This window comes from Dermacentor variabilis, chromosome 10 (genome assembly GCF_050947875.1).
Source record: "Dermacentor variabilis isolate Ectoservices chromosome 10, ASM5094787v1, whole genome shotgun sequence".
Classification (NCBI taxonomy): Eukaryota; Metazoa; Arthropoda; class Arachnida; order Ixodida; family Ixodidae; genus Dermacentor; species Dermacentor variabilis.
In genome coordinates this window covers 82,505,377-82,530,577 of record NC_134577.1, presented here as the reverse complement: position 1 = coordinate 82,530,577, position 25,201 = coordinate 82,505,377, and the positions used below count along the sequence as shown (strand labels likewise).

At 45.8% G+C, this 25,201-nt stretch overlaps 1 protein-coding gene across 1 annotated transcript in view; it reads left to right on the top strand.

The window, feature by feature from the left end:
• Positions 1-25,201, top strand: part of LOC142560733 (uncharacterized) — a 68,686-nt gene that overhangs the window by 35,832 nt on the left and 7,653 nt on the right. The window contains exons 9-13 of the mRNA XM_075673029.1: positions 4,974-5,231; positions 7,354-7,451; positions 8,961-9,183; positions 19,440-19,564; positions 21,987-23,675. Coding sequence (XP_075529144.1) covers positions 4,974-5,231; positions 7,354-7,451; positions 8,961-9,183; positions 19,440-19,564; positions 21,987-23,675 — 2,393 coding nt within the window. The remainder of the gene's footprint in view (positions 1-4,973; positions 5,232-7,353; positions 7,452-8,960; positions 9,184-19,439; positions 19,565-21,986; positions 23,676-25,201) is intronic.

The window sequence follows — 25,201 nt, the reverse complement described above, 5'->3', positions numbered from 1 at the left end:
AGCAGTGATGAAGCACGGAGCATGCGGCCAAGGGGAGATGAGATGGACGACACAAATGCTTGTTGATATTTGTTGGTAGTGCTTGTCATGTCCATCATCGTCGTACTTTGGTCTCGTGAGCTTGATGGCACCAAGCAACACTGAGGCTATGAGAGACACCATAGCGTTGAGTCTTAGCATTGCACCATAGATTGGCACCATAGGTTCGTAACTTGGCTTCCTGAGATTGTTAAACATGCACCAAAAAGCACAGTGTTTTTGCATTCCACCCCCAATCTGAATACGAATGCCACGGGGGCACTTGGGTTCAAGTGAACTTCCATGGTGGACTCAAGTACCATGTGTGGTGCTTAAACTTGCGACCTCTTATTCAGGCTTGATTTGAATTTTGATGGGTAATTTATTTATTTATTTATTTATTTATTTATTTATTTAAAATAATTTCAGGGCTCAAAGGCACTTGGGCCCAGGTTATGATAGATTTAGAAATATGATATAAAGTTGAGGCACTTCACCTTATTGAGTCTGTTTTCACGTAATTGGTGTTAATGTCCCTTAAAATTTTCAAACTGTTTGCACTGGAAGTTGTCAATACAGTGTGGAAATGTTGATGGCTGTACAGACGGTTTAAGTCCTAACACAAGAGCATTCATGCCATGAATGCTGCCACTCACAAGTTTATATCAAAAGTTTCTGGTGTTCTAGCGTTTGCTTCCCCTCTAGTGGATGACAATTTTTTCTTCACTGTGAATTTTACTTCTCAGAATGCCAAACTCTAAAAATTAAATATAAAAAAATCTTCAAAATGTTCTTCATTGTCCATTCATTGTCCATTCATTGTCCATTCATTGTCCATTCATTGTCGATCAGATGAGTATTCTTTTTTTTTTTTTTTTTGTAGCCTTTAACTACCTAGTTAAAATGTGTGGTATGTCTGAAATGTTCTGCAGCGCAGCTCTTGGGCGCCTGTTCCTGCGGTGAGCGTCGGCATTGTTCCTTGTAACCGAGGCAACAAACACAGAAGGATGAAAGCGAACGCGGAGCACAGCAGGATATGAAAGATGGCAATAGCAAATAGAGCATGAGGAGGAAAGCAGAGGAGGAGGGTGCAGCCGAACCATGAGGCGGAAAGTGAAGCAGGAGGGTATGGCAAAAGCGGGAGAAGAAAAGCATAGCGCTGCTCAAGAGGGGCTCTGCGGTGACGACCACTAAAGAGTTGCTCCAAGACAATGTCATCCAGCCGTCCACAAGCCCGTTGGCCTCCCGTGTAGTGTTCGTAAGAAAGAAGGACAACACACTATTCTTGTGTGTGGATTACAGGCAGTTGAACCGTGTCACCAAACGCAATGTTTATTCATTGCCACACATCGACAACGCATTGGATAGTCTACAACATTCCAAGTTTCTTTTCTTTGTTGGATCTTAAATTTGGGTACTGGAAAATCGAAGTTGATCTACAAAATTGTGAAAAAACAGTGCTTGTGACAACTGACAGGCTTTATGAGTTCAAAGCTCTCCTCTTAGGTCTCTGTACCGCACCTGCCACCTTTCAGAAGATGATGAATATCGCCCTTGCTGAACTCAAATGGCAAATCTTGGACGTCGTCGTGTTCTTGAGCGCATTTGATGAACATCTCACACAACTCAGGAGCGTCCTCGCTGCCATCTGTACTTCAGATCTCGCAATCAGACCTGAAAAATTCTGCTTCCGGTTCTAAGAGCTCAAATTTCTTGGCCATATAGTTGGTCCTAAAGGCATCCAACCAGGCACCAGCAGGTTAGCTGCCATCGCCATGTTTTCACCATCCACAAGCAAGAAGGTTGTCCAACGCTTCCTTGGTTTTGCAAGCACATTATAGGAGCTTCGTCGAGCGATTCTCAAGAATCGCTGAGCCTCTGACACGGCTTACACACGACAATGTGCCTTTCATTTGGGCGGACAAGCAACAGCGGTCGTTCAGTGAAGTGCGCCAGCGTTTGCGAACTGCCCCTATACTTGCTCATTTTGATGCAGATGCTGACACATAAATTCATACTGACTCCAGCAATGCAGGCCTCGGCGCAGTTCTTGTGCAGCGGCAAGATGGTGCGGAATGCGCCATTGCTTATGCAAGCCGCAGGCTCACCAAGGCTGAGAAAAACTACTCAACCACTCAAAAAGAATGTTTAGCGGTTATTTGGGCAATTAGTAAATTCCAACCCTACTTGTGCAGTAGACTGTTTAAGGCTGTCAGCGATCACTACGCCCTGAGCTGGCTTGCCAACCTCAAGGGTCCTTCAGGCAGAGTTGCCCGTTGGAGCCTGTGCTTTCAAGCATATGACATTTCTGTTCTACAGGGATCTGAAAGGAAGCGCAGAAATGCTGACTGTTTCTCACGTGCACCACTCTCTAAGCCACCATAGGAACCTGACCATGACTTGCCATTTGTCAGCGTTATTGACGCCCTAAAGATGGCTAAGCACCAGTGCGCTGACCCCGAGTTGCTGCCGCTGATTGAGCACCTTCAAGGAGTTTAAACTGTTTTACCTCGCTCGCTCGTGCACGGCTTATCATCTTACTGTCTGCACAACAATGTCCTTTGCAGGAAAAACTGCGTAAGTGGTTCAAATACGTACCTCCTTGTCATGCCATCGGCGCTGTGCCAAGGCATTTTGCAAGCCTGCCATGATGAGCCAAGTGCAGGACACCTGGGATTCGCTAGGACATTAGCAAGGATACAGCAGAAGTATTACTGGCCCCTGACCTTTTCTTCTGTGTAACAGTACGTGAAAACCTGCCGGGGCTGTCAGCACTGCTAGAAACTGCCCGTTACATCAGCTGGCTTTTTCCACCCTGTGGACCCTCCTCAAGACCTCTTCGTGCAACAGATGGATAGTCATTGCTACCGACTACTTAACCCGGTACGCCGAAATCGAAGCTATTCCGCAAGCAAACTCTTATGAAGTGGCCAAGTACTTTGTATGGCACATCGTCCTACAACATGGTGCACCGTCTGCTGTCATCGCCGATCACGGTGCAGCATTCACAGCCGAACTTATGCAGGACGTTCGCCAGCTGACGCACAGCGCTCGCCGCAGGAGCACTGCACATCATTCTCAAACAAATAAATTAATGGAGTGTCTCAACAGAACGCTGGCCGATGTGCTTTCTACGTATGTCGACATAGGACATAAGACATGGGACGAGAGTTTGCCACATGTGACATTCGCCTATAACACTGCTGTACAGAAGACCACACAGTTTACGCTATTCGAACTTGTATATGGGTGCCGCTTCACGTCAACAATTGACGCCATGTTACCTGTGGCTGATAATAGCCCGACCAAAGAACACATAAAAAGAGCCAAAGAAGCACGCCAGCTTGCTTGGCATCGTATCCAGAGCCAACAGCGCACCGACACCCTTCAATACAACTGGGGTCTCCGACGCGATGTCCATTACAATCCCGGAGGTTGCGTGTGGGTCTGGATGCCCATCCATTTCCGGAAACTTTCTGAAAAGTTGCTGCACCGGTATTCCCTACAAGGTTTACCCACTGTCTCAGTGACGTAACCTACGAAGTCGTCACCTATAGTTCTGACTCTGGTTCGCTCCGTCATCGTCCTCATGCTGAAGTTGTTCATGTAGTATGCATGAAGCCGTATTATGCGTGTGCATGAACATTGCACCTCAGGAGCTCCATTTCTGGCCATCAACTCCGCTGAAATAACTTTTTCACATGACAGACACAGTTGCTTTTTGCATGGGGTGGGTGGGGGGGGAGAGGGAGCAATTTAAACAATGATGTGGGGCTTCTGCACCACAGGAAGGCGTGCGCAAAGGTTGACGGCATGAAAGACAATGAAGCACGTTGGCTGCACGTTCTTCTGGCCCGCCATTAAAAAGACAGCGTCTATTTTTACAGCCTCCGTCTTCAACCTCCGTTACTGTATCAGCCCGCCCACTAAACATGCCTGTGCTGTGCTTCTTCATGAGCTAAAACCAGGCTTCTTTTTTTTTTCGGCTTTCTTCTTCTTCCTTTTTTTTTTTTTATAGGAGCTAACTCTAGCCCCCTTTCAGGGGGCTCTCAGGTTCCCGTGCTGGCCACACAGTCGCAGAAAACAAGATGCAAAACTTGCGACCATTCTGTTCAGTTGGCGTTTGTGTTGTCCTTTTCGTCTCTAGGTACAGTGTTTGTGCACCTGTCTTTCGGTAACATGAATTCCTACCATCTTGCTCTACTTCTGGTCACTTAAAAAACTCTGAGGATTTCCTCTTGTGACCTTGTCATCACCTCGGTGTCTTAGTTGACATCATGTCATTGACGTCGCACTGTCATCGTTGTGCCTTTGATGTGCCATCACTGCCACGAGTGTTGCCGTGATTTTGCTGGTAGTAGTAAAAACGTCTTTATTGAAAGGGTGGCCTCAAGCCCTGTGAGGGGATGGGGAAAATATCACTCTCGTCTTTCACAGCAGGGAGTTCAAACTGGCCTCCTGAATGTGAAAGAGGAGTGGGTGATACGAGGTGGCCATTCAGCGATATCTGTAGGTTATGTTCATCTTGCATGCTGACTTTGGCTTAGGTAGCATGATGACGTCTGATATTTGCAGTAGCCGGGAAAGTCTTTTGTAAGTTAATTGTGTCCACAAGCTCATCATCTTGATGGCAGAGGGGGCAGCTAGTGGTCAATTTGGTGGGTTCACTGGAACTTCAGTTTTGCTTCCACTTTTCCGGGGCATGAGGTGAGGTGCAACACTCACATGATGCCCTGTGCTTGTCATGCCAGTGTCGTTGATCAATTCCTGGTTCTTGTGCTTTCCCTTGTAGTGTTCCTTTGCACCTCATCGAACCATCAGACAGCATAGATTGAGAATATAATCTTGCAAACTGTCATTATAATCTTTCACCAAGATCCTGCGTTCCCATACTACCCTGTTGTGTGCTCCATTGATTCTTTTAAGTGCCTTCATTATTTTCCTCTCTATTCCAGGCTCGGTGACTTTGAACCGACCCCTGATCACCATCCTGGAGCAGCTGGGAGTGCCGACGGACACATTTATTCGTTTGCAAGAGAACATGATTCTCGAATTCACTGACGCCCTTGTCGAGGAGTCCAGCGCCGTTAATGTGCTGACAGCGTGGTCCAAGCTCCCACTGCCATACCAGGACCTGTCCAAGGCAGGCTTTCAGCTCACGCTGGACCCTTTCTTTCGGTCGCTGCTTCTTGCCGTGTACCGAAACGCAGTTGGTAAGTCATCATAATATCTTCACAAGGTGAAATTGCAGACTGTTAGTTCTTTTGAGACACGAAACAGAAGGACTAATGGAATGGAGCAGGAAACGACCTGCAGTATCTAGCCAAAGGATGCCACACATAAAAATGTTTCACTAAGCATCGCATGTGTGCTCCCGTGCTGGTTACTGTATTTACTCGAATATAGGTCTACCCCTATATATTTAACTCACCATTAAATGAAAAGTAATTCAAATATAGATCAACCAATATATTAAAAAAAAACCGGAAAGCTTTAAACATGACACACCTTTATTTACCATGAACTCTGCTACTGAATCTCGCTACTAATTGCTACCACAAGCTGCATGCTCATCAGAACTGCCAGAGAAGTCATCCTCGTTCGCTGCCTCACAGGCGACCTTGGCACCCCAAACAACGTCATTCTTGGTGCCGTCAAATGCATTGTATATGCAGCATTTCTTAGAGCCAGTCTGGATAATCTGCGGGCTGACTGCGACGTGCGTGATGAAACTTCAGTAGCTTGGTACTGTTGCTAGCCTTGGTCACGAATGTAAGTTGATAGCTCATTTTGGGTAACATTTTGGGGGGGAGGGGGAACGGTTGACCTGTATTTGAATAAATGTGGTAATTCCTGCAAGCTGCTATAAAATGACACTAGTCTTTGCACGAAAAATCTGTCGGCAGGTGTAAATGTGTTCGTAGCCGGCCGCCAGTGGTGGCGTTTGTTTGCATTTATTTGCACAGCAGTCTGAGCACAGTTTGAGGCTACAGTGAGTAGCTATAAGTTCGCCTTGTGTAAGGCCTGTACTCAATAAAAATTTCGAAAAAGTATGGGCCTTGCACAAGTAAATACGGTAGTTACCTGTCCAAAGGTGAACAGGAAATTTAATCTTGTGTGCGCTCAGTGATTGTTAGAGAAGCAGCAGGCAGCAGAGTGCAGCAGCTGTAATCGTCATTGTTGCTTTTGAATTTGCAAACACCATCTTGGAAAATGAATACGGACTGAAAGGAACAAATGTAATAAAAGCAAGTACATTGTAAAAGGGCTATAGCAATGCGACAACTGCATGTGGGAAAAGGACAAGGAAATAACTCATTCCCACATACTGTGGGGATCGATGTTAAGCGAAGCAGTTTTCATGTGCTGTATAGCTGGTTATTCCGCACCAATTGCGATTCTTTTACTAGATGGACCAACACATTTATGCAAGACGTGCGATTGTGTGTTTGAGTGCATGCGTGTGACAACAGCAGCAACATGACGTCAACGGCATTGACAGTGGTATGATGGTGACGGTATGTCTTACAATTTGTTGCACACTCCAGTGAAAAAATATTGCAGCCTGTTCGTTTACAACCTGGGTCAATCACAGAGGTGGTGCAGTGTCATTTAGCGTGTCAAGGTGCTAGCTGCCTTGAGGGAAGAATGAAGGGAACTGGTGCATTCTCACTTTTATAAGCAACTTTCGTTACTATGTGACAAGATGCGTGCCAAGGAGGGGGGGTAAGATTGACAGTTATGCGTGCATTCCATTCCTGCATGTGCGGTTCAGGACTGGAATGTTCTGCACTTGCCCTTGGTCCTTTTTAAACGAGCTGTTGCTGTACAGGTTGACGCAGAGTATTATAATCTCAAGTACCATTTGACATTGGGACAAAGAGAGGCATGCATGCGTCAGCATGCATACTGCCACAGTGTATAGGCAGGAAACTGTAACCTGGACAAGTTCATGTATGTTCATCTTCAGAACAAAGCACCAACAGACAAGCGACATAGCAAAGTGTACTGGCGTTTGCTTCTCTACATCCCTCTTGTTTATGCTTCTTGAAGGTGACTGCATAGCCACCCTTTTTGTGAGCAAGAACAGATTGCAAGTCCATCTTTGATGTGTTCACGTGATCAAAGCACAGAACATCGTGCTGCTCTGTCATGGAAGGATGGAGGCAAGTACAGATGTTGGGGGCTGATAGCTGCGAAAGTTGGCAAAAAGTTCGCCCCCCCCCCCCCTTCCATGGGGACATAGATGGGGATGGGCTGTTGCTGCATGACACTGAAGATACTGCCATGTCTTGCACAAGATTAACAGTGCTCCTCTTGTCTGTGAATTTTCAGCGGGCCTTCGGTTCAAGACACGCATAGCGCTGCCCGTGGATCGTGCCCGCAACATGCTTGGAGTGGTTGACACTACATACAAGCTGCGGTACGGAGAGGTGGGTAACAAGAATGCTAACCAGAGCAAGTGTGATATGAAAGGAGGCATTTTGGCTTCCTTGTAAAGCAGACAGCTAAAAAAAAAATTGCTATGGTTGAACGTGGTTGAACCAAGTTGGTCGTGTGATAGCACGGCTTTGCTTGCTTTGGGAAAGGACCCAAACACTGCTCGGCACCGTCAGCAGCCACCGCATCTACAAGTGCAGCACAAGACAACATACAGACGCTGCTCGGTGCGGCAGCAGCACGTGCGAAGCTACCAGCACACGACACACTTTGTACGCATCGCAGATCACTTTCAAGATACGGGTGCCCATGCGGTGCGCACAGTAACCGCCGGTAGTGGCAGGCTATGTCCCAGTTTGACCTTGGCTGAGCTTAAAGGTCAAATTTACAGAACCGGGTGTTTTCTGGGTTTGTGCCTGGAGTAGCAGAGCTATCGCTCTAAAATTTATGCCAATCTCATAGAGTGTTATGCAAATGTTATGCAAAGTATCAGCAATGATGACTCAAGGTTGTGTTGCCCACCTTGGCCAGATCTCAAGTAAATTCTGTCACCTACTGAGCCATATTTTTTTAGTGTCTTGGGCACTGGGCCATGACCAGTCATGCACACTCAGTTATATGGGGTGTCCCAGCTATGATGCATCGCATTTTGTAAGAAAGACAGGCAATTCGATGCAAAGACAGCCAGCTGCATATTGTTCAGTTGAGTAGAATAGCCATGAGTAATTGTTTGTTGATGCCATTTAACTTAACAATTACTTGCAATAAGCCAATTTTTAAATTACTGCTCTTAATGCCACGCTGATCCATGAAGAATTGGTAGGAAAAAGAAAATTTAATGGCATGTTTTCAGCAAGGTACTTTTTGTGCATTTATTTTTTGCGGCTGATAGAGAAAGGCCCACAAAAAACAAAAAATGTCTCATAACCGTCTGCCCACATCCAAAAGCAGTGCTTTCAAACAAGTTCCATAGTATTTCATGGAAGAGTTGGCGCTTTATATGGCGTGCACTGCCCACGACGGTGCGATGCAGCAAATCGCCCACTAACTCCTGTGGAGCGTGTTTGAAGGCACTGCTTTTTGATGCAGGCGGGCAGTTAGTCATGCGCTATTTTCATGTTCCGCAGGCTTTCTTTATCAGCGTCAAAAGAATTGCTGGTGGCTGCTCTACTTGACAGTGAACAATATGCACTTAATTAACTTTGCATAAAATGACCCGTCTTTTTTAAAATGTGTGAAGCATGATGGCCACACCCTGTATAGGTTAACCTGGTATGCAGTGCAACCAAAACTTCCGCAATGTACTTTTCTGCACCTTCAAAACTAAGGTCTGCCAACACAACTCATCTCAGGCTAGCTTGATTTTGAAGGTCTTAGTGCAATGCGCCGAGTTGCAAAGCTTTGTTGCTCCCTAAAACTTGCTCATTCTTTTTTTTTTCTCTGTTCCTTCAAAACTGCGGTCTTCCACTGCCCTTCACCTAAGGCTGGCTTGGATTTTCCAGGTGTTTGTGCAGTACACCGAGATACGCAGCCCACATGTACAGTACCAGGAACCACCCAAGCGGACCATCGTCACGGGCACGGTCCTTGTCACAAAGTGCCCCTGCCTGCACCCGGGCGACGTGCGAAAGTTCACTGCCATCGACGTGCCCGAGCTGCACCATGTCATTGACTGCATTGTGTTTCCGGCACAGGGACCCAGGCCACACCCCGACGAAATGGCTGGTGAGCCCTTCGTCTTTGTGGCTACTCGCAGTAATTTTCCGTCTTAGTTTTAGTATATTCAGTACCTGAAGGTGTTGCAACATAGTGTTGGTAAGTGAAAGAGAAAAAGAGCATAATGAGGAGGATTAGTCGGTTGCTGCAAGCTAGTTCTCAACCCCGTATTCAGAAAGATGTCAACGTGCCAAAGGATGCACATGAGCGTCTTCGGCACATTCATGCCAGGTGTCATCTAGATAAACTCGAGCATGACTGTCAAGGCACATTTCTGAATATGAGGGTCAAATTGGGTTACATGGAGTCCAGTGGTTCCGCAAACAGCATTTTAGGGTTCTGCATTCTGTAAGCAGCTAAAACATAATTAACCTCATCTCGCCTCCTCATTGGTGGACCCAAAGCAATGCAAAAAGCTATAAATAAAAGTTGTAACTACTGCTAACTACACCTTGGGAGCTGCTATCTAAATGCATTTGACCCCGATGTAACAGACTTTAGTATAATGAAATTCTTGTTATAATGACACATTTCACTTTACACCTTTTCGTCCATAGAACACCATGTACTTTATATCTCAATATAACGAAGCGTATGGTAGTTGGGGGCGGGGGGGTCAAATGAGCCTGTGTCTTCTCCTCTAGTCAAGCCGTGGCTTTGCATGGCTTTCAGTGTGGCTGAGCACAGATGTTCCCTGCGTGCCTTATCTTAGCAGTAATCTGCAGCAGGTGCCAAGGTTGGGCGAGTCGAGATGGCCGTGGCTTCACATGCGATGCCTTCATCTACGTTTAATGCTGCAGGTCACGTAATCTCGTGTTTTGGAGAAGCAGACAGAAAGTTCATTCCCCTCTGCCTGTGCTTTTCGTGATAGTGTCGCGTCATCCCACTGCGAGCGACGCCACTTAGCCGCCACTGCAGACTGGATGCAAAAGCTTAACAGGCTATGCTTCATACTGCAGATGTGAAGATATTGTTGTGGTGAGGTGAAGAAGAGAACGATGATGGCTGCAAAGATGAAGAAACGTCAGCACAGCCTGACTGGGCTATATTCCATCTCCGCTAACATTCTGTATCTTTATAAATAGGTCTTGTAAATAGTTTTATACATGCAACATTTGGTAGAAGTGCGGGGTACTCATCTTCTTCACAACAGAGCTCCGCAGCGAACACAACAACCAGCTTGTGATCATGCCTGCTGGAGACGACACATCGTCTACGCCTGCGCCTACATCTTCGGCTACCCAGTACATTGGCCTTCCACATCCGCATGACACTGGCAGATTCTCCAGCCATGCCCACCATGGTTGCTTAGTGGCTATGGTGTTGGGCTGCTGAGCACGAGGTCGCGGGATCAAATCTCAGCCTCGGCAGCCACATTTCGATGGGGGCGAAATGCGAAAACACCCGTGTAGTTAGATTTAGGTGCACGTTAAAGAACCCCAGGTGGTCTAAATTTCTGGAGTCCCCCACTACAGTGTGCCTCATAATCAGAAAGTGGTTTTGGTACATAGAACCCCATAATTTTAATCCTCCGGCCTTGATGCTATTGAAGTAGAAGAGTGGCGGAGAATGTACGAATGGCATCAGCAAGGGGACCAGGTGGGACCCAACCATAATGCTTAGTCAATGTACCTGCACAAAGCCCTGCAGATTTAGTTCCAAACACATGAGGAGGAATCCACTAGCTGGAAGCTTTTCAAACAAAAGCTGTCTGACCATTTTGGCAATCCATCTGGTGGAAATTTAGCTAGGAGCCAAAGAGAAGCTCACTGACTGCACACAAACTGCTACCCAAGTCGCATAGTTCTTACATCCAGGACGTACTCGCTCGTTGTCACAAAATCCACATCCATGGCTGAAACTGACAAAGTAGGACATCTCCTCAAAGGCATTGTGGATTATGCATTCAACATCCTGGTTGTCAACATCTCTACTGTTGACTTCATCATAAAGGATCACAGCTGGTCCCCAGCTTGTCCTTGCAGCCGCTTCTGGCCATCTGCCGTTATCGCAAGCATCACATTGTGCACCTGTTTTGACAAGCAAACTGTGGCGTCTCTTTCTTCGACCGTCCTGCTCATCAGCATGTCATAGTTTATCAGTGTCTCATCAGCGTTTGTTTTGTGAGCAGATAGTATATGCTCACAAAACTCGGCTTAAGGCCTATCACACATATCGAAACCCAAGGCAGGCAGAAAAGCGAGCCACAGACACATGAATTCGGCACTACGCCCGCCTACGCCCACTACGATTACTACGACTATGACCACATGTATCGTCACAAATTTGGGAGTGCGTTCATTATGTGCGTAAATAGGGTAATTGTAGAATGGTCTTGCTATTAGAGGACGTCATCTCACAAATATCGGGCTACAAAAATGTTTTTAATCCTTCGACTATAACTGGAATTGCGGCACCGATGCTCGGCTTTCTCTCTTTTCGTCTCTGCTGGTGTGCTGGAAGCCACACAGTGGACAAACCAAGAGCGCAAAGCCCCGGACAAAAGTTCAGTGCCATGACGACGAAAGGGCTTGTTGCGGCACCCTGTGGCAGACGTGGTAGACTACACCACGCAGCACTACACTGCCCTCTCGGAGGCCACACGCAGCTGATGCAGCTACGTGCAGTGCAAAGAGGAAATGATATTTCTGTCTTTTAGAGATCGCAGACTTGCATATTTTTTAGTTATTTAACTAAGGATTCGGAATTGTGTGTTAGGGCCGAGAATGCGCTCGTGATTACGAAATCAGCCTAGTAGTGTTGGTGTGTGTAACTACTTTCGATGCTGCTGCATGACGACATTGTGAAAGTGAGAGCAACTGATTTTTTACTGTGTTTTACCGGAAACTGTAAACTCCCTGCCGCATTCAGTGCAGTAATATTTGGCTCGCACTTTCACAGCAGCCTCTACGACAGATCGCCAATGTTTCCTCACTATGTTCAGAAAGCGTTTCGGGGCCCCTTTAAGTTGTGGACTTATCTCTGCTACTTTGATGAGATTATGGTGTTCTCGCCTATGTTCAATGCACACCTTGATTGCTTTTCTGCCATTCTTGGTGTTTTTCACAAGGCTGGCCTGCAACTCAGCTTGAAAAAAAGAGTGCCATTTTGACCTGTAACTGTGCTAGGATATCTCGTCATAGCTTCTGGAATCCGACCTGATCCAAAAAAAATTTGTACCGCAAGCTCTTTCCTGGGGGTGCCACTCTCAGCAAAAGATGTCCGCAGCTAGGACTTCGCTCTTATTTCCATCGCTTTAAATATTTTGCCACCATAGTAGCAAGGCCTCTCACAGACTTACACAAAAAAGGGGTGCCTTTTTCATGGGGCTCCTCCCAAGCTGCTGCATTCTCTCATTTCACCACCTTACTACCTTACTCACCACCCCACTTTGATGCTTCAGCCTCTGCACAGTTGCATGCTGATGCAAGTGGCCATGGAATCGGTGCTGTCTTGGTAGAAGTACAGTGTGGTCGTGGCCATGTTATTGCATACACCAGCTGCCTTTTGTCACCTTCGGAGCTAAACTACTCCATCACCGAGCGAGAGTTTCTGGCTCTTGCCTGGGCTGTTGGGAAATTCCGTCCCTACCTATACGACCTGTCCTTTTCTATTGTCGCCGACCATCACATACTCTGTGGCCTTTAATCCTTAAAAAACCCTGCAGGGAGGCTAGTCGATGGGCTTTGCATCTGCAGGAGTATATTTATATTCGATGGTCTGCAAATCTGGGTGCCAACACATCAACACCGACTGCTTGTCCCGTTACCTCATTGACACGCCCGACGTCGACGAAATGGACGTTTTTGCCTGCGTCTTATCTGTTTACCAAGTTTTTGACGTGGAAAATGAGCAACACTGATGCCACCTTGCGGGCTCTCATTGAGTGAGTTGAGTCTGCACCTGCTGACCTATCATTATCTGGGACGGCATTTTGTACCGCTATAATTTTCACGTTTACAGTCCTTCCCTTCTCTTTCTCATCCCTCGACACCTTCGCTCAGTCCAACTGAGCCATTCTTTTGAGTAAGTTTGAGTGAGTCCAGGTCTGGTAACGGCTGGATCGCTGCAGCCACTGATTTCGCAACACGCTGCGCCATTACCTGAGCGCTTCTGACCAGCTGTGCAACTGGCATCGCGGATTTTCTCCTCCACAGCATAATTTTAGTGTACGGTGCTTCACCACAGCTACTCATAGATCATGGTCATACCTTCCTCTCCCAAGTCATGGCCGACATCTTACAGTCTTGGTCTACCAAGCACAAGCTCGCTACTTCCTACCATCGTCGGACCAATGGTCACGATTGAACCGGACCATCACCGACATGCTGTCTGAGCAAGTTTCGCCAGACCACTTCGACGGGACCACTGTGCTACCATACGTTACATTCGCTTGCAGTTGCTCACGCCATAAAGCTTCTGGTTAATCTCTACTTTACCAGTTGTTTGGTCACGACCCTGCATTACCCTTGGATGCTTCACTTTCCTCTACTAGTGCCTCCAGCATTGCTCACACTGACCACCACATCAATTCGCGTGTACTCGTCTGTTAGCGTCCCAAGAAAAGCAAAAGCACATTTACAGTCACCGGCACCGTGACGTCCACTCTTCACCTGGTTCCCTCGTGCTACTTTGCTACCCTTTCCATTGAGTGGCACTCCTTTAAAAACAAGCCCTTTTTGTGCGCTACGTCAAGGGACCAAAGTCACGTATGAGATAGTTCCTGTCAGTTCTACCATTTCATTTGGCATAGCCGCCGCTGACACCGTTCACGTTGCATGGCTAAAGCTCTACCACGCTCTTCCTGATGGTCCCGTTTGACACAACGGGACGGTGCTTTTTCCACCGGAGGTCGTATTACAGTGAGATGAAGAGAAAGACAAGGGCTCCAAGGACGAAAAAAGTCAACACATCCTGGCTGGGCTCTCTAATGTCCCAGACAATGTTCTTTGTCCTTGTAAATACACCTTGTAAATAGTTTTATACACTTAACAATAAGATCGACATAGCATGAAGCCGTATTTTTGGTCGCTGATTCTCAAATTTATCGAAATTTCTTTTCCTCATTGAAATTCATTTTTTTCTATAGCGTGATGATTCTGAAAATTTTGTGGCCCCTACTGTGTAAGGAAAATTCGTCGACGACTACTTATTTGCATAAAAAGTTGAATTTCAACGTAATGAAATTTCGCTCTATGAAAGTAAATTGACAATTTTACCGACTTTATTATATCGAGGTTTTAACTGTACGTGGGAATGGAGAAATGTTTTGCTTGGCATCCACTGCACCATATTTGATTAGGCTTGTTATATTTGAATGAATGCCATTCTACCAACTGTAGAAAGTGCATTTTAGTTTACGCTACACATTTTTTGAAAACATTAAACAGTTAATGCAAATTGCAAAATTTCAGATTCAAGTATCAAGGTTAGCAATGTGTAACTTTGCAATAAAATTACCGCAGTTCTGTAGACTGCCAACTTTTGGTACATCGATCTAAAGTGGACAAAATTGATGTACTGTCAAACCTCGATATATTGAACGCAGATATATTGAATTATTGTGTATATCGAGCACTTTCTGTATCACCTGAAAAATCACATGCATTTAAAATTTTTTTATTTCGAATGGGTTCGGACGTAAAATGACTATATCGAACTCCGCCACCCCTGACCACATGCGTTCTGTTGACAGGCGGAAAGCTTTCCCACAACGCCCTCGAGGATAGCGATGGGTGTTCCCATTTGAACGTAGCGGCATATGCACACGGCCTCTTGGCTAGTTCAACATCAACGACGCGTTGCATTCGGCACGCTGGCTCCTCCTCGTTGCCGTGCCTTGCGACGAATGGTGGTTTAAATCCATCCACAAAAATGCACGACAGCGCGTCCTCACTGGGCTCACTCATAGATGCCTTAGCAGACGCCACTTCATTCTTTGTTATTGACAGTGTTTCAAAATGCTTCGATTGACGGACGTGGAAATTGCAGTGGGAATAGCGGCTAAACTTGAAGACGCTGCCGATGTTGATCCGGCAAGCATTGATGATGTCCCGTTCCCGACTTCAACTAAGGCTGTAGCTGCTTTGGCCCTTCTTTGCTGCTACTGCGGCGCAATAGATCACTTGTGGATCGTTTAGACTATGTTGAGGACTCCGTGTTTAAGCACGCGGCTGCCAATACGAAGCAGGCTACACTGCTGCAGTACTTTCAGCCAAATAAATAAATATTTTGTGTGAAGCTTCAAATGAGTATTTACTGCGCCACGATTGGGGCACGATCGGGGATCGTTGTTCGGATTGCACGATTGGTTGCACCATGCGCGATTGGCCTAGGCCAAGCCGACTTCGCTCGGCTGACAAAGCTGGCACGGCCTAGGCCAATGGCGCACGGTGCAACTGAATGCGCGCTCCAAGCAACGATCCCCAATCACGTCCTTCATTAATTGATTGACTTGTAGAATTTTGACACATTTCTAAATGATATTATAGATTGAATTCTGGCTATATCAAACTGTTTCACAATCACCACACTGTTCAGTATATCGAGGTTTGACTGTATTATACAGAACTCCGTAACATACCAATGATTTGTGAGGACATTTAGCAAAACCCTCGTAAACATTGTAAGAATCTCTCATAGACTGTAAACTCGTATATCTCATTTGTCTGCTTCAGATGATCTAAAGATTCTGTGTACGGAACTTCAATATCTATTTTTGCTAGGCTATAAATTTCTAAACTTTGTGATTTTTTTATATTGCTGATTTTTTGCAATTGTAGAATAATATTTTAGGTGCTAAATCAAAATTACGCCTCCTTCAGTAGGCGTAATTCAGATTTCCTTTCTAAGTGCAACGAATTTAGTTCATATCTGTTTAGCAGTTGCCTTGTGAGAGCATTTCTGTGTTTTACAATTGGCACCAAGGTAAAGCTTTCTGTTAACACTGGCTGTGGCTCTATCTGCTAAGCCTTGCTACTGTGTGATGTCAATATCGTCTGCTTCCAGTCGATTTCAGTTATGGCTTTTTACAATAATTGCCAGAGAAATGTGCTGCTGTGCTCATTCAGCTAGCATAGGAATTGTGGGTAATCGCAGAGTAGCTGGCTAGAGGCTTATGATATGACTAATAAAACTCGGGCCCCTCGGTTAACCCCCTTTCTTCTTGGCTAGAGGAATGTATCTCAGGCCGACCTCACTGCATTTCATATCATTAAACCTTTCTCTCTCTCTCTCTTGTGAGTAATACATAGATTTGTCTAATAAGCTTGTGTATTTGTGGCTTCAGGCACTCCTGTGGCATAATTTATTGCGGTTTATTTTTTGAAATTTCCTAGCAGTTGTATTTTTCCAAATGCACAAAGGCGATGAGTTTCTGTACTTGCATGTGATCATTGTGAGTTGTTGACTTTACAGTGCAGTATGTTGCTGAAGATGATCAATATTACAATATGCCGCAAAGCTGTTTGAAGACAGAAGGACAAAGTCTTGGTGGAAAATCTTATTCTGGCAAAGACAAATTCGTGTGCTACCCATAATTTATGTGCTAGCAGAATCGTCAGGCTTGTAGGTCCCTTACATTAGTTCCAGAGTTGCTGTAGTAATTTTTGTTGGAAACTATGCTTTTAAGCAGTGCGCTTCAATGCATTCCCATGTTGGATGCCGTGAATGAACAATGAAACTTGTTGAGACTTTATGTAAAGTTTGGCACACATTCGGAGTCTTCGTGTTGTCATTGCAAATAACTTATTTATAAATAACACATGTAAGGCATACGAACAACACAGCAATATGCGGCCGTCTAGATAGCAGCACAAACTCTGGTTTAAACGGGCCACATTTAAGAGAGAACTAATGCGAGCTGTATTAGTAAATTGCCTTTATGTGATGCCATAAAAGCCACTCTTATCGTTTCGAAGACACTTGCTCGGCCCTAGTTAAATTTTTATAGGTAAAGCTCAACTGCACTGTATATTCTAAAGTACCCAAGGACTAAGCTTGGCAAGTTTTGAGAACATTTACTGAGTTATAACAGCTCAGATACGAAGGAATGTTTTGCAATGCATGACGTCACATTGCCATACCAGCACAAGGGCGTAAGCGAAAAATTTAAAAAATGAAACTTTGGCCTTCAGTTTCTCTACTAATGATCAACCTATTACGACAAAATTAACGAAAATAGTTTTCAAGGAATGCTTTGTTAGCCTAAAATAATCTAGTGTTTCTTTCTAATGCCCATAGGCCATGGAAAGTTTAAAGAGTTGAGAATTCGTTTGTGACAGTTCAGTTGTCTGCTATGTATAAATACCTGACACAGCAGTTGTGCACAAAGATAGGGCGTGAAAAGCAAAAGCAGCAATGGAAGTGACACTTCAAATGTGTTGCATACGTCTTCAAACACGTCTGGTTGGCAGTGTTCTGCGAGCTCAGATATCCATAAAGTGTTTTTTAGTAAAGCGAGTTAAAAAAAATAGATTACCATTGTTTGCTTTTGTTGTCAGTCTATCATGGGCCGTGGAATCTGTATAAACGGAAATTGCTTAAACGGAATTGCCACGCAAACGGAATGCCAACCTCATGCTTGGTTGGTTTTGTATTCATGCAATGCTAAAATCTCCTGATAAATGGAACTCTTGGTAAAGGGAACCATTTCCCTGGTCCCTTGAGGTTCCGTTTAAACAGAGTCCGCTGTAGTGGGTTCAGTTCTTTTGTTGTTTTTGAAATGTTTTGCATCGGGCATACTTGTCAAATGGCTAGACATGTGCTTTACAGGTATGCTAATGAATGACAAGGGGAATTGAGGGGTCCGATATATATTAGCCAACATGAATGAATGAACAGATAATGGCTTCATTATCTGTTTGCTTCTTTTGGTTGTGGCTTTTAGGTATGCTAGGCACGACGTAGTTAATGTCTCAAGAGTGACGTTCGTGTAGAGAGTTCTCGCACAGAGTAGAATTCTGTTTTTGATAGAACTCACTGAAGAATTGAAATTTCTTCATTTGTTTTGCTGCTGTGTGCTTTTCACGATTCTGAAGATGTAAGAAACGTGGTTAAACTAAATTTCCAATTTGCAGTGTTAAATGGTGCCTGAAGCTAGGCAATGATGTGCCAATTTAGGGAGAACTTACACCTGCCCCTGAAGTTCCTAAATGCCATCTCCAACAAATTCATTGCATTTGAACACAAAGCTCTTTAAAAATCGGGCATCCTGTAGCACATCACTTAACCTACTTGCTTACGTGGCCTGCACTGAGCCGGCCAGGCCAGAAGAGGCCAAAGTGCAGGTCCCTTGTGGCTGGGCCGGCTTCCTTTAGAGCAGATGTCTTAACAAGATTTTCGTAGACAGCACACTGCAGGCTATTTTCTGGTTGCTTTGGGCTTCGAACACTGTGTAGCAGTATGCGAGGTTGCGCTTATTTTTCAAGGGCCAAGCCGAAAAGTCCCAGAGGCGTTCTGAGTGCAAAGGACACAAAGCGTAACTCCATCATTCCTGCACGTTTTGAACTTTCTTATGCCCACTTCAAATATCTTTTTGACTGTATCTTATGCAGAAGTCTTTTGTAAACAAAATAAACCAGGCATTTTGTAAATGCGATGTCTGTATCAGAATTTAAAGTAACTTTCTTACAGCGCGAAACACACTGAATGGAGCAGGAAAATGCGCCGCAGAACACCAGGCATGGGGGAGCGCTTTACGGGCAGAAGTGAAGGTGTTAAGTACGCTTTTACTGTTGAACCAAAAAAGCATTTCTTTAGATTAGCATCAGCAGACCCAACAGCCATTTAAGTATCTGTTCCCACTACTGTGTCTTCATGGTTATGGCATTCGTGGTTATGGCATTCCGCTGTCGAGCACAAGGTCATGGGTCACATTTCACAAGGTTATGGGTCAAGGTCACTTTTCACCCACGGCACCCGAACTTTTTGGTAGGTGCAGAAAAACGCTCATCTACTAACTAGCTAACTACTAACTAGCTAACTCCAGCTGGTCGAAATTTGTCCAAAATCCCCCACTACAGCATGCCTAACAATTAAATCATGATTTTTGCATGTAAAACGTTGGTATGTAATTTATTTAATTTAACTTGTTCAACTCCGACTGATCGACACTAATCCAGAGACCACGGTCTCCCCCATAACCTGTGTGTTGATTTGGAATGTTAAACTCCCAGATTTTATTTAAATCTGAAATCTCTATGTTCAAAGTATGTGGGAGCACTGACCTCCAATAAGCATGGGTCTCTTCTTTTTCCTACATGCAGGCTCTGACTTGGACGGGGACGAATATGTCGTCATTTGGGAGAAGTGCCTTTTTTTCCCAGGACCAAACAGAGCGCCCATGAACTTTTCGGACCGGAACCCTGAGCCAGACAACAGAGATATCACGGCAAGTCTTGTTCAATAATGAATGAATAAAACCTTTATTTATGGAAAGGATTGCTTTATGGGGGGCGGGGCAGTATTGGGGGGGGGGGGTATGGAGGTTGTTGGGTGGGGTTATGTAGGCATTTGTACTGTAGGTGCTAACGGCATTCTTATTCAAGCCCTTAATTGGATTTAACAGGCCCACCTTTGTATAATATTTTAAAGAGTAATAAATATTGTTACGCGAACGAAGAATTAAGACTGGAGACTATTTACAAAGTATATTTACAAAGGATAATGCAGCGCTGGCCAGTTCAGCCGACAGCTCAAGAGCCAGAGAGCATTCGTCGTCTTTGTCGGAGTGCCCATGTGCATCGGCCGCAAGAAACGTGCAGTATGCATGTATCAATACTATTAGTATTATATATTAACAAGCTTAAAGAGTGATTTTAGACTACAGTTGCTTTCAGTATAAGCTTTTGTTTGTTTAGATTCAGTTGTTGTTATTTGGCATGTTAAGAACAGTGAACTTTCGGATACTGTAAGCATGTGTTGTGCCAAGTGATAGCTTGATAACAGTGATAATTCCGTGAGAATTAACACCATAAAAAAAGTTAAGTGCAGTGCCACTGTTCTTGCGACTCCGCTATTTTGTAGCAAGTGAGGTCTTAGATTGTGTGCACATTATACATTATCTAATAAACGTGGGCACCATCGATTTCTCTGGAATGTACGGTGAGACTTACGTGGATGCAGTTGGCCCATGAGATTAGATTTGACGAGTGATTGTGCTCACCACTATCGTTGTGATCTGAGCGTTGCTCATCTATCTGAGCTCAAGTTTGTCCAATAAAAAGCTACCACCCCTCAGGCTCGGCAAAAGAACCGTCTGCGGGTAGCATGTGCTGCTGTGAACATGTCAGCCAAATTTTGTCGTACGCGGTGTGTGGAGCTCGAAAGTGGTGTGTGACATCGTCTTTCTCTCAAACGCTTTTTTCAGCAGAAGCCTGCTCCTCACTCTTATCTGGATGGTTTATTTCGTAATAAAGTGGATTCCCATATGCAGCTGTTATTGGCCAATAGCTGACTTCAATCGAGAAGGATGCTTGGATCAGTGTGCTTCTTCCTACTGTTACTGTGTATATTTATTGCCAAGGGGGAAGGGGACTTTCACTCCCCTTCCCTCTTCCCCAGTGCAGAGTAGCAGACTAGAGCGCACTAGCTTGGGTCAACCTCTCTCTTTCCTATCAATAAATTCTATTCTATTGCCAAAGTTCAATAAACAGGCTGAAGTAAGCGAAAATGTGCTTTCGAATTGCAATAATAATTATGTAATGCCAGAAAAAGCCGACTATTGACTTCTCATGCTCGGCCACGGCTGCCCACATAGGAGTTAAACTCTGGCCACTCCGCTTATCGATGTCGTAGCCAGCGTGTCTCGCTAATTTAGACTAGTTTTGAATGCTCAACAAGCCTCGAACTATACGAAACTGAAGGTCAGACCACACGCACACTTGCCAGCGCATGCTTTCTACTGGCCATTCCTGGTTGGCCACCTTGGCAGACTAATTGATAGCGTTTCGAAAATGCACAAGCTGGATGTGGCTACTAGCTGTCGGTCAAGCTGGGTGAAGAACAAAGCCAGTCCGCAACACATGGCATGGTCAGACTGTAGCATATGAGCATGAGCATGCACTCAAGTCCTGTCGTGCACAAAGCAAGCGCTGCGCATAAACTCTACAGTTGCGTGCAGCTGCATCTGCAGCCATTGCGACAAGTCCACTGGCTAAGTGCACTATGACTCGCTGAGGACAACTACGTATGGCTTACATTTAGCGTGTCATAGGCACCAAAATCGGAAGTAGTGGCATCTACGTTAGCATCCAAAATCAAATTTTAACTGCACGCTATGGTGACATGACATTAGAAAGTGGAGCATTGTGGGCATGCCCTGCTCCATCAGTCTTCGCAGTGCAAGGCATTAACGAAGGAGCGGAAGCACTGCAAAGGCCGTGTGTGATTGCCAATAACTTTGCTTCTGCTGAATGCTTTGAAGTACTTTTTTGTTGCAAAGTGTATTTCTGAAACAGCCTATATTAATACAATGCATTTCTCTTCTTCAATAAAAGGTGGTTCAGGGCCCCTTCAACTCACTTTTAGCAGTGTTTCTGGTTCTTTACTGTCACTACAAGACTGTATGTAGGTTGCCTTGCATTTTGTACTGTTTTTGTTGTAAAGTAACACAGAAGCCATCGCCCCCATGTACTTATAGGTGCACGTTAAAGAACTCCAGGTGGTCAAAGTTTCCAGAGTCCTCCACTACGGCGTGCCTCATAATCGGAAAGTGGTTTTGGCACGTAAAACCCCATGATTTTTTTTAAGCCATCGCTGAACACTGCAATAGCCTCTAACACACTCAGACATCTCTTCGGTCTTCATTGCAGATTGATGATATGATCAAGTTCATCTGCAATTACATCAAGAACGACTCCATCGGGATCCTGTCCAATGCACACCTGGCATGGGCTGACCAGGAGCAAGAGGGAATTCACTCGCCAAGGTGCCTTGCCATCGCAGAGAAGATCAGCATCTGTCTCGACTTTGCCAAGAATGGTCAGACAGCCTTTCTACGGCGTGATGAACGCCCCGCGTTTTACCCAGACTTCATGGAGAAAGGCAGCCACAAGACTACATACCGGTCGGACCGGGCGCTCGGGGCCCTGTATCGAACCTGTCGTTCCCTGGAAGCTGCCGTCGGCAGGCTCGGCCACCGGCACGTCGATCCAAGCCGGTGCCAAGCGCTCGCTGTGCCAGGGTGGGAGGATTACCGAGAGTCAGCGATGCAAGCCCTGACAGATTACAATGCAAACATTCGCCGCATACTGAGCCAGTATGGAATTGGGTCGGAGGGCGAGGTGATGGCCTGCATGGTCAACACATTTGACACCTACCACTGTGCCCAATCAGACAAGCTAAACATGGAGGACCTTGTTGAGAAGATGACAAAGTTTTTGACTGAGACGACACGCGATGTCTTCTATTCTGATGTCCTGAAAGAAATGAATGACGACTGCATCACTGATGCAGAGGAGCGGCGCAAGCGGAAGCTTCGCAGGGCCTCGGCCTGGTACATGGTGACTTACGAGCCCAACGTGGAGAGCACCTTCTTCAGCTTTCCTTGGTGCATCGCCGAAGTTCTGGTAGAAGTTTTGCGCAGCTCAGCTGTGGAGGCCAGGGTGTGGTGCCCAAACATCCTGTACTGGAAGATTGACCAGCTTGTCAAGAACCACAGTGACCTTGCAGAAGACGACGGTCTTGATGCGGGTTGTGATTCATTCAAGAGTGCTTTCCAAATCATTGAGAAGTGGCTTAAAGAGGAAACACTTCTTGGTAAGCCTGAACCAGGTGCTCCAACCAAGCCTGGGCTGTGTTCCAACTGTCTGCTCGACATCTACACAGAGTTTCTGGGAAGCAAAAAGCTTGCACCAGTGGGTAAGATCATCACGAGGAGGCGGCATGCAATGATGCTGCCGGTGGAAGCTGTACCGAACATCACTGAATCGACGGCTCAAGAGGCATCGGGAGAACAATGTGTGCATCAAGAACAACTCCCCGCGCAGACTGCTCCTCAACAAGCTTGGCAAGTAGTGAATGGCTGCCTGGAGCTTCTTTTCCTGGATGAGTCTGAAGACCAAACAGAGGAGCCTAGATACCAGAATGGACACGGTGATGGTGATCAGCAAGACCTAGAGGTCTCTCGTTCCCTGGTGTTTCCTCTGCACCAGCCATCAGACACGAACAACTCTGAGGCGGACACTTGCGAGGACCCCAGCGTCGGAACTCTCGTGATCGCCTTCCTGCGGTGGTGTCTTGAGCAGCACCAACTGCCGCGGGAACTATGCCGTGTCGGTGTGTGTGCAGGTGGTGGCTACGAGTGCCAGACCCACAGGTTGCCAATGGTGGCATTGCGGGCCTATAGTTCTCTGGCAGTGTCACTGGACCCATGCCACATCTCGCTGCCCTGTGACCCTGCGTATCACGAGCCGCACCAAGAGGTTATTGAGCGAGACCCAGTCCGGATCCAGATAGCCAATCCGGTGATGGATCAGATGCTGAAGGACAAGTTGGATGCGGTGAGAAGATGCATTTCAGCTGTATTAATGCGTTAGCATTCTTTGGATACTTCATACGCTTTCTGGGGGCTAAGTACCTATCTATGTCTCTGTTTGTATCTAACCATTTTCCTGCTTGCCTGGGTCACTGGATAGTCTGTGGTTGGGCTGCTGTGCTGAGGTAATGGGGTTCGAAACCAGCCGTCAGACCAAGGGCCCTATAACGTAAAACTATTCCGATATGTTTTTATTCAGTCTCCTGACGTCAAATTTGCGTAACCGCCGACACAAGCGGTGGTGACCCGCACCGTTGCTTCAACAGCCCAATCAAATGCCCTCTTAGTTTATAGATCACTTTTCTTTGCTTTCAAAATGAATAACATTGCCTACGTTGAGTCGTTTTTCGTTTGTAATTGGCTTCCAGGAGGCGAGGAGCACGCTCAAGTGGAGAGGGTTTCGATTGGGCTGAGCCAGCACACTGAAAATAGATAACTGGAGGAAAAGGGTGATGCCGGTGCCTGCGATTGGTCCGCTTTCCCTTACTTAGCTTGCGGTGGCTGGCTGAAAATCGTGGGGGCGTGCAACGGAAGCTTAAGAATGCCGCTAAAACGAATCCTCAGCAAGGAAGATTTGGCAGAACTAGGTTGTAAACATGCTGAAAGTGCTCGAAAACGTTACACGGTCGCGCAGAAAATTTTATTATATGCAAATAAACCCAGCCTCTCCGGCAGGTGCAAATAGCCAGTGCCTCAGCGATTGGCGGCAGCCATCTTTTATTCCTTTCGGAACGGGGCAACCTGCAGCTATCGAGAAAAAATTGTTTTGTTCGGCATAGTAATTCATCTTTAATGCGTACACGACGCTTTGACGCGGTCAAGTTATTGCAGTTTTGTGACGTTGCATAACAGGTGGGTGAAGTGGGTGCAGCCCGAAAACTTTTGACCAATAGCGGAGGGCTAATGGCGAAAAGGCGTCAAATGAGAAATAACTTTTTCTTTTGTTCAGTCCAATCATGCATAATCAGTGTGTACAAGTCATATCAGATGGGGAGCTACCACGGTTATCGTGGTGTTGCGTGACAGACAGGAGAAATGAGGGTGGTCCAAAAAAGTTTTTGACGAATCACAGAGGGCTCATTGCAGAATTGGAATAAAAAAGTTTGGAATAGCTATAACGCCCCAACTTGGGTCAACGAGTGCAGTTGAACCTCGCAATTATGAAATCAGCGGGGAACGTGAAAAGTTTTGCGTTTCCGAGAATTTCATTGTTGCGAAATGAAGCAGCACAGATAGGCAATGCATCGCAGGACAAAACTTCAATATTCGAATTTCGTTAGCCTACATTGGCAAGCTAGCTTGAGGATATAGAACCACATTGCCGACAGCACAAAGTCCGCCGCATGTGTCGATCAGCAGTGGCAGCACTGCCATGGGGCAGTATTCTTGGTCAATTGCTTTCGGAGATACGATCACTTCTGTGACAGGTTGCATAATTCGGCACCGGACACAGAGGGACAGCGCTCCACGCATGCAGCAGCATTTCTCCAC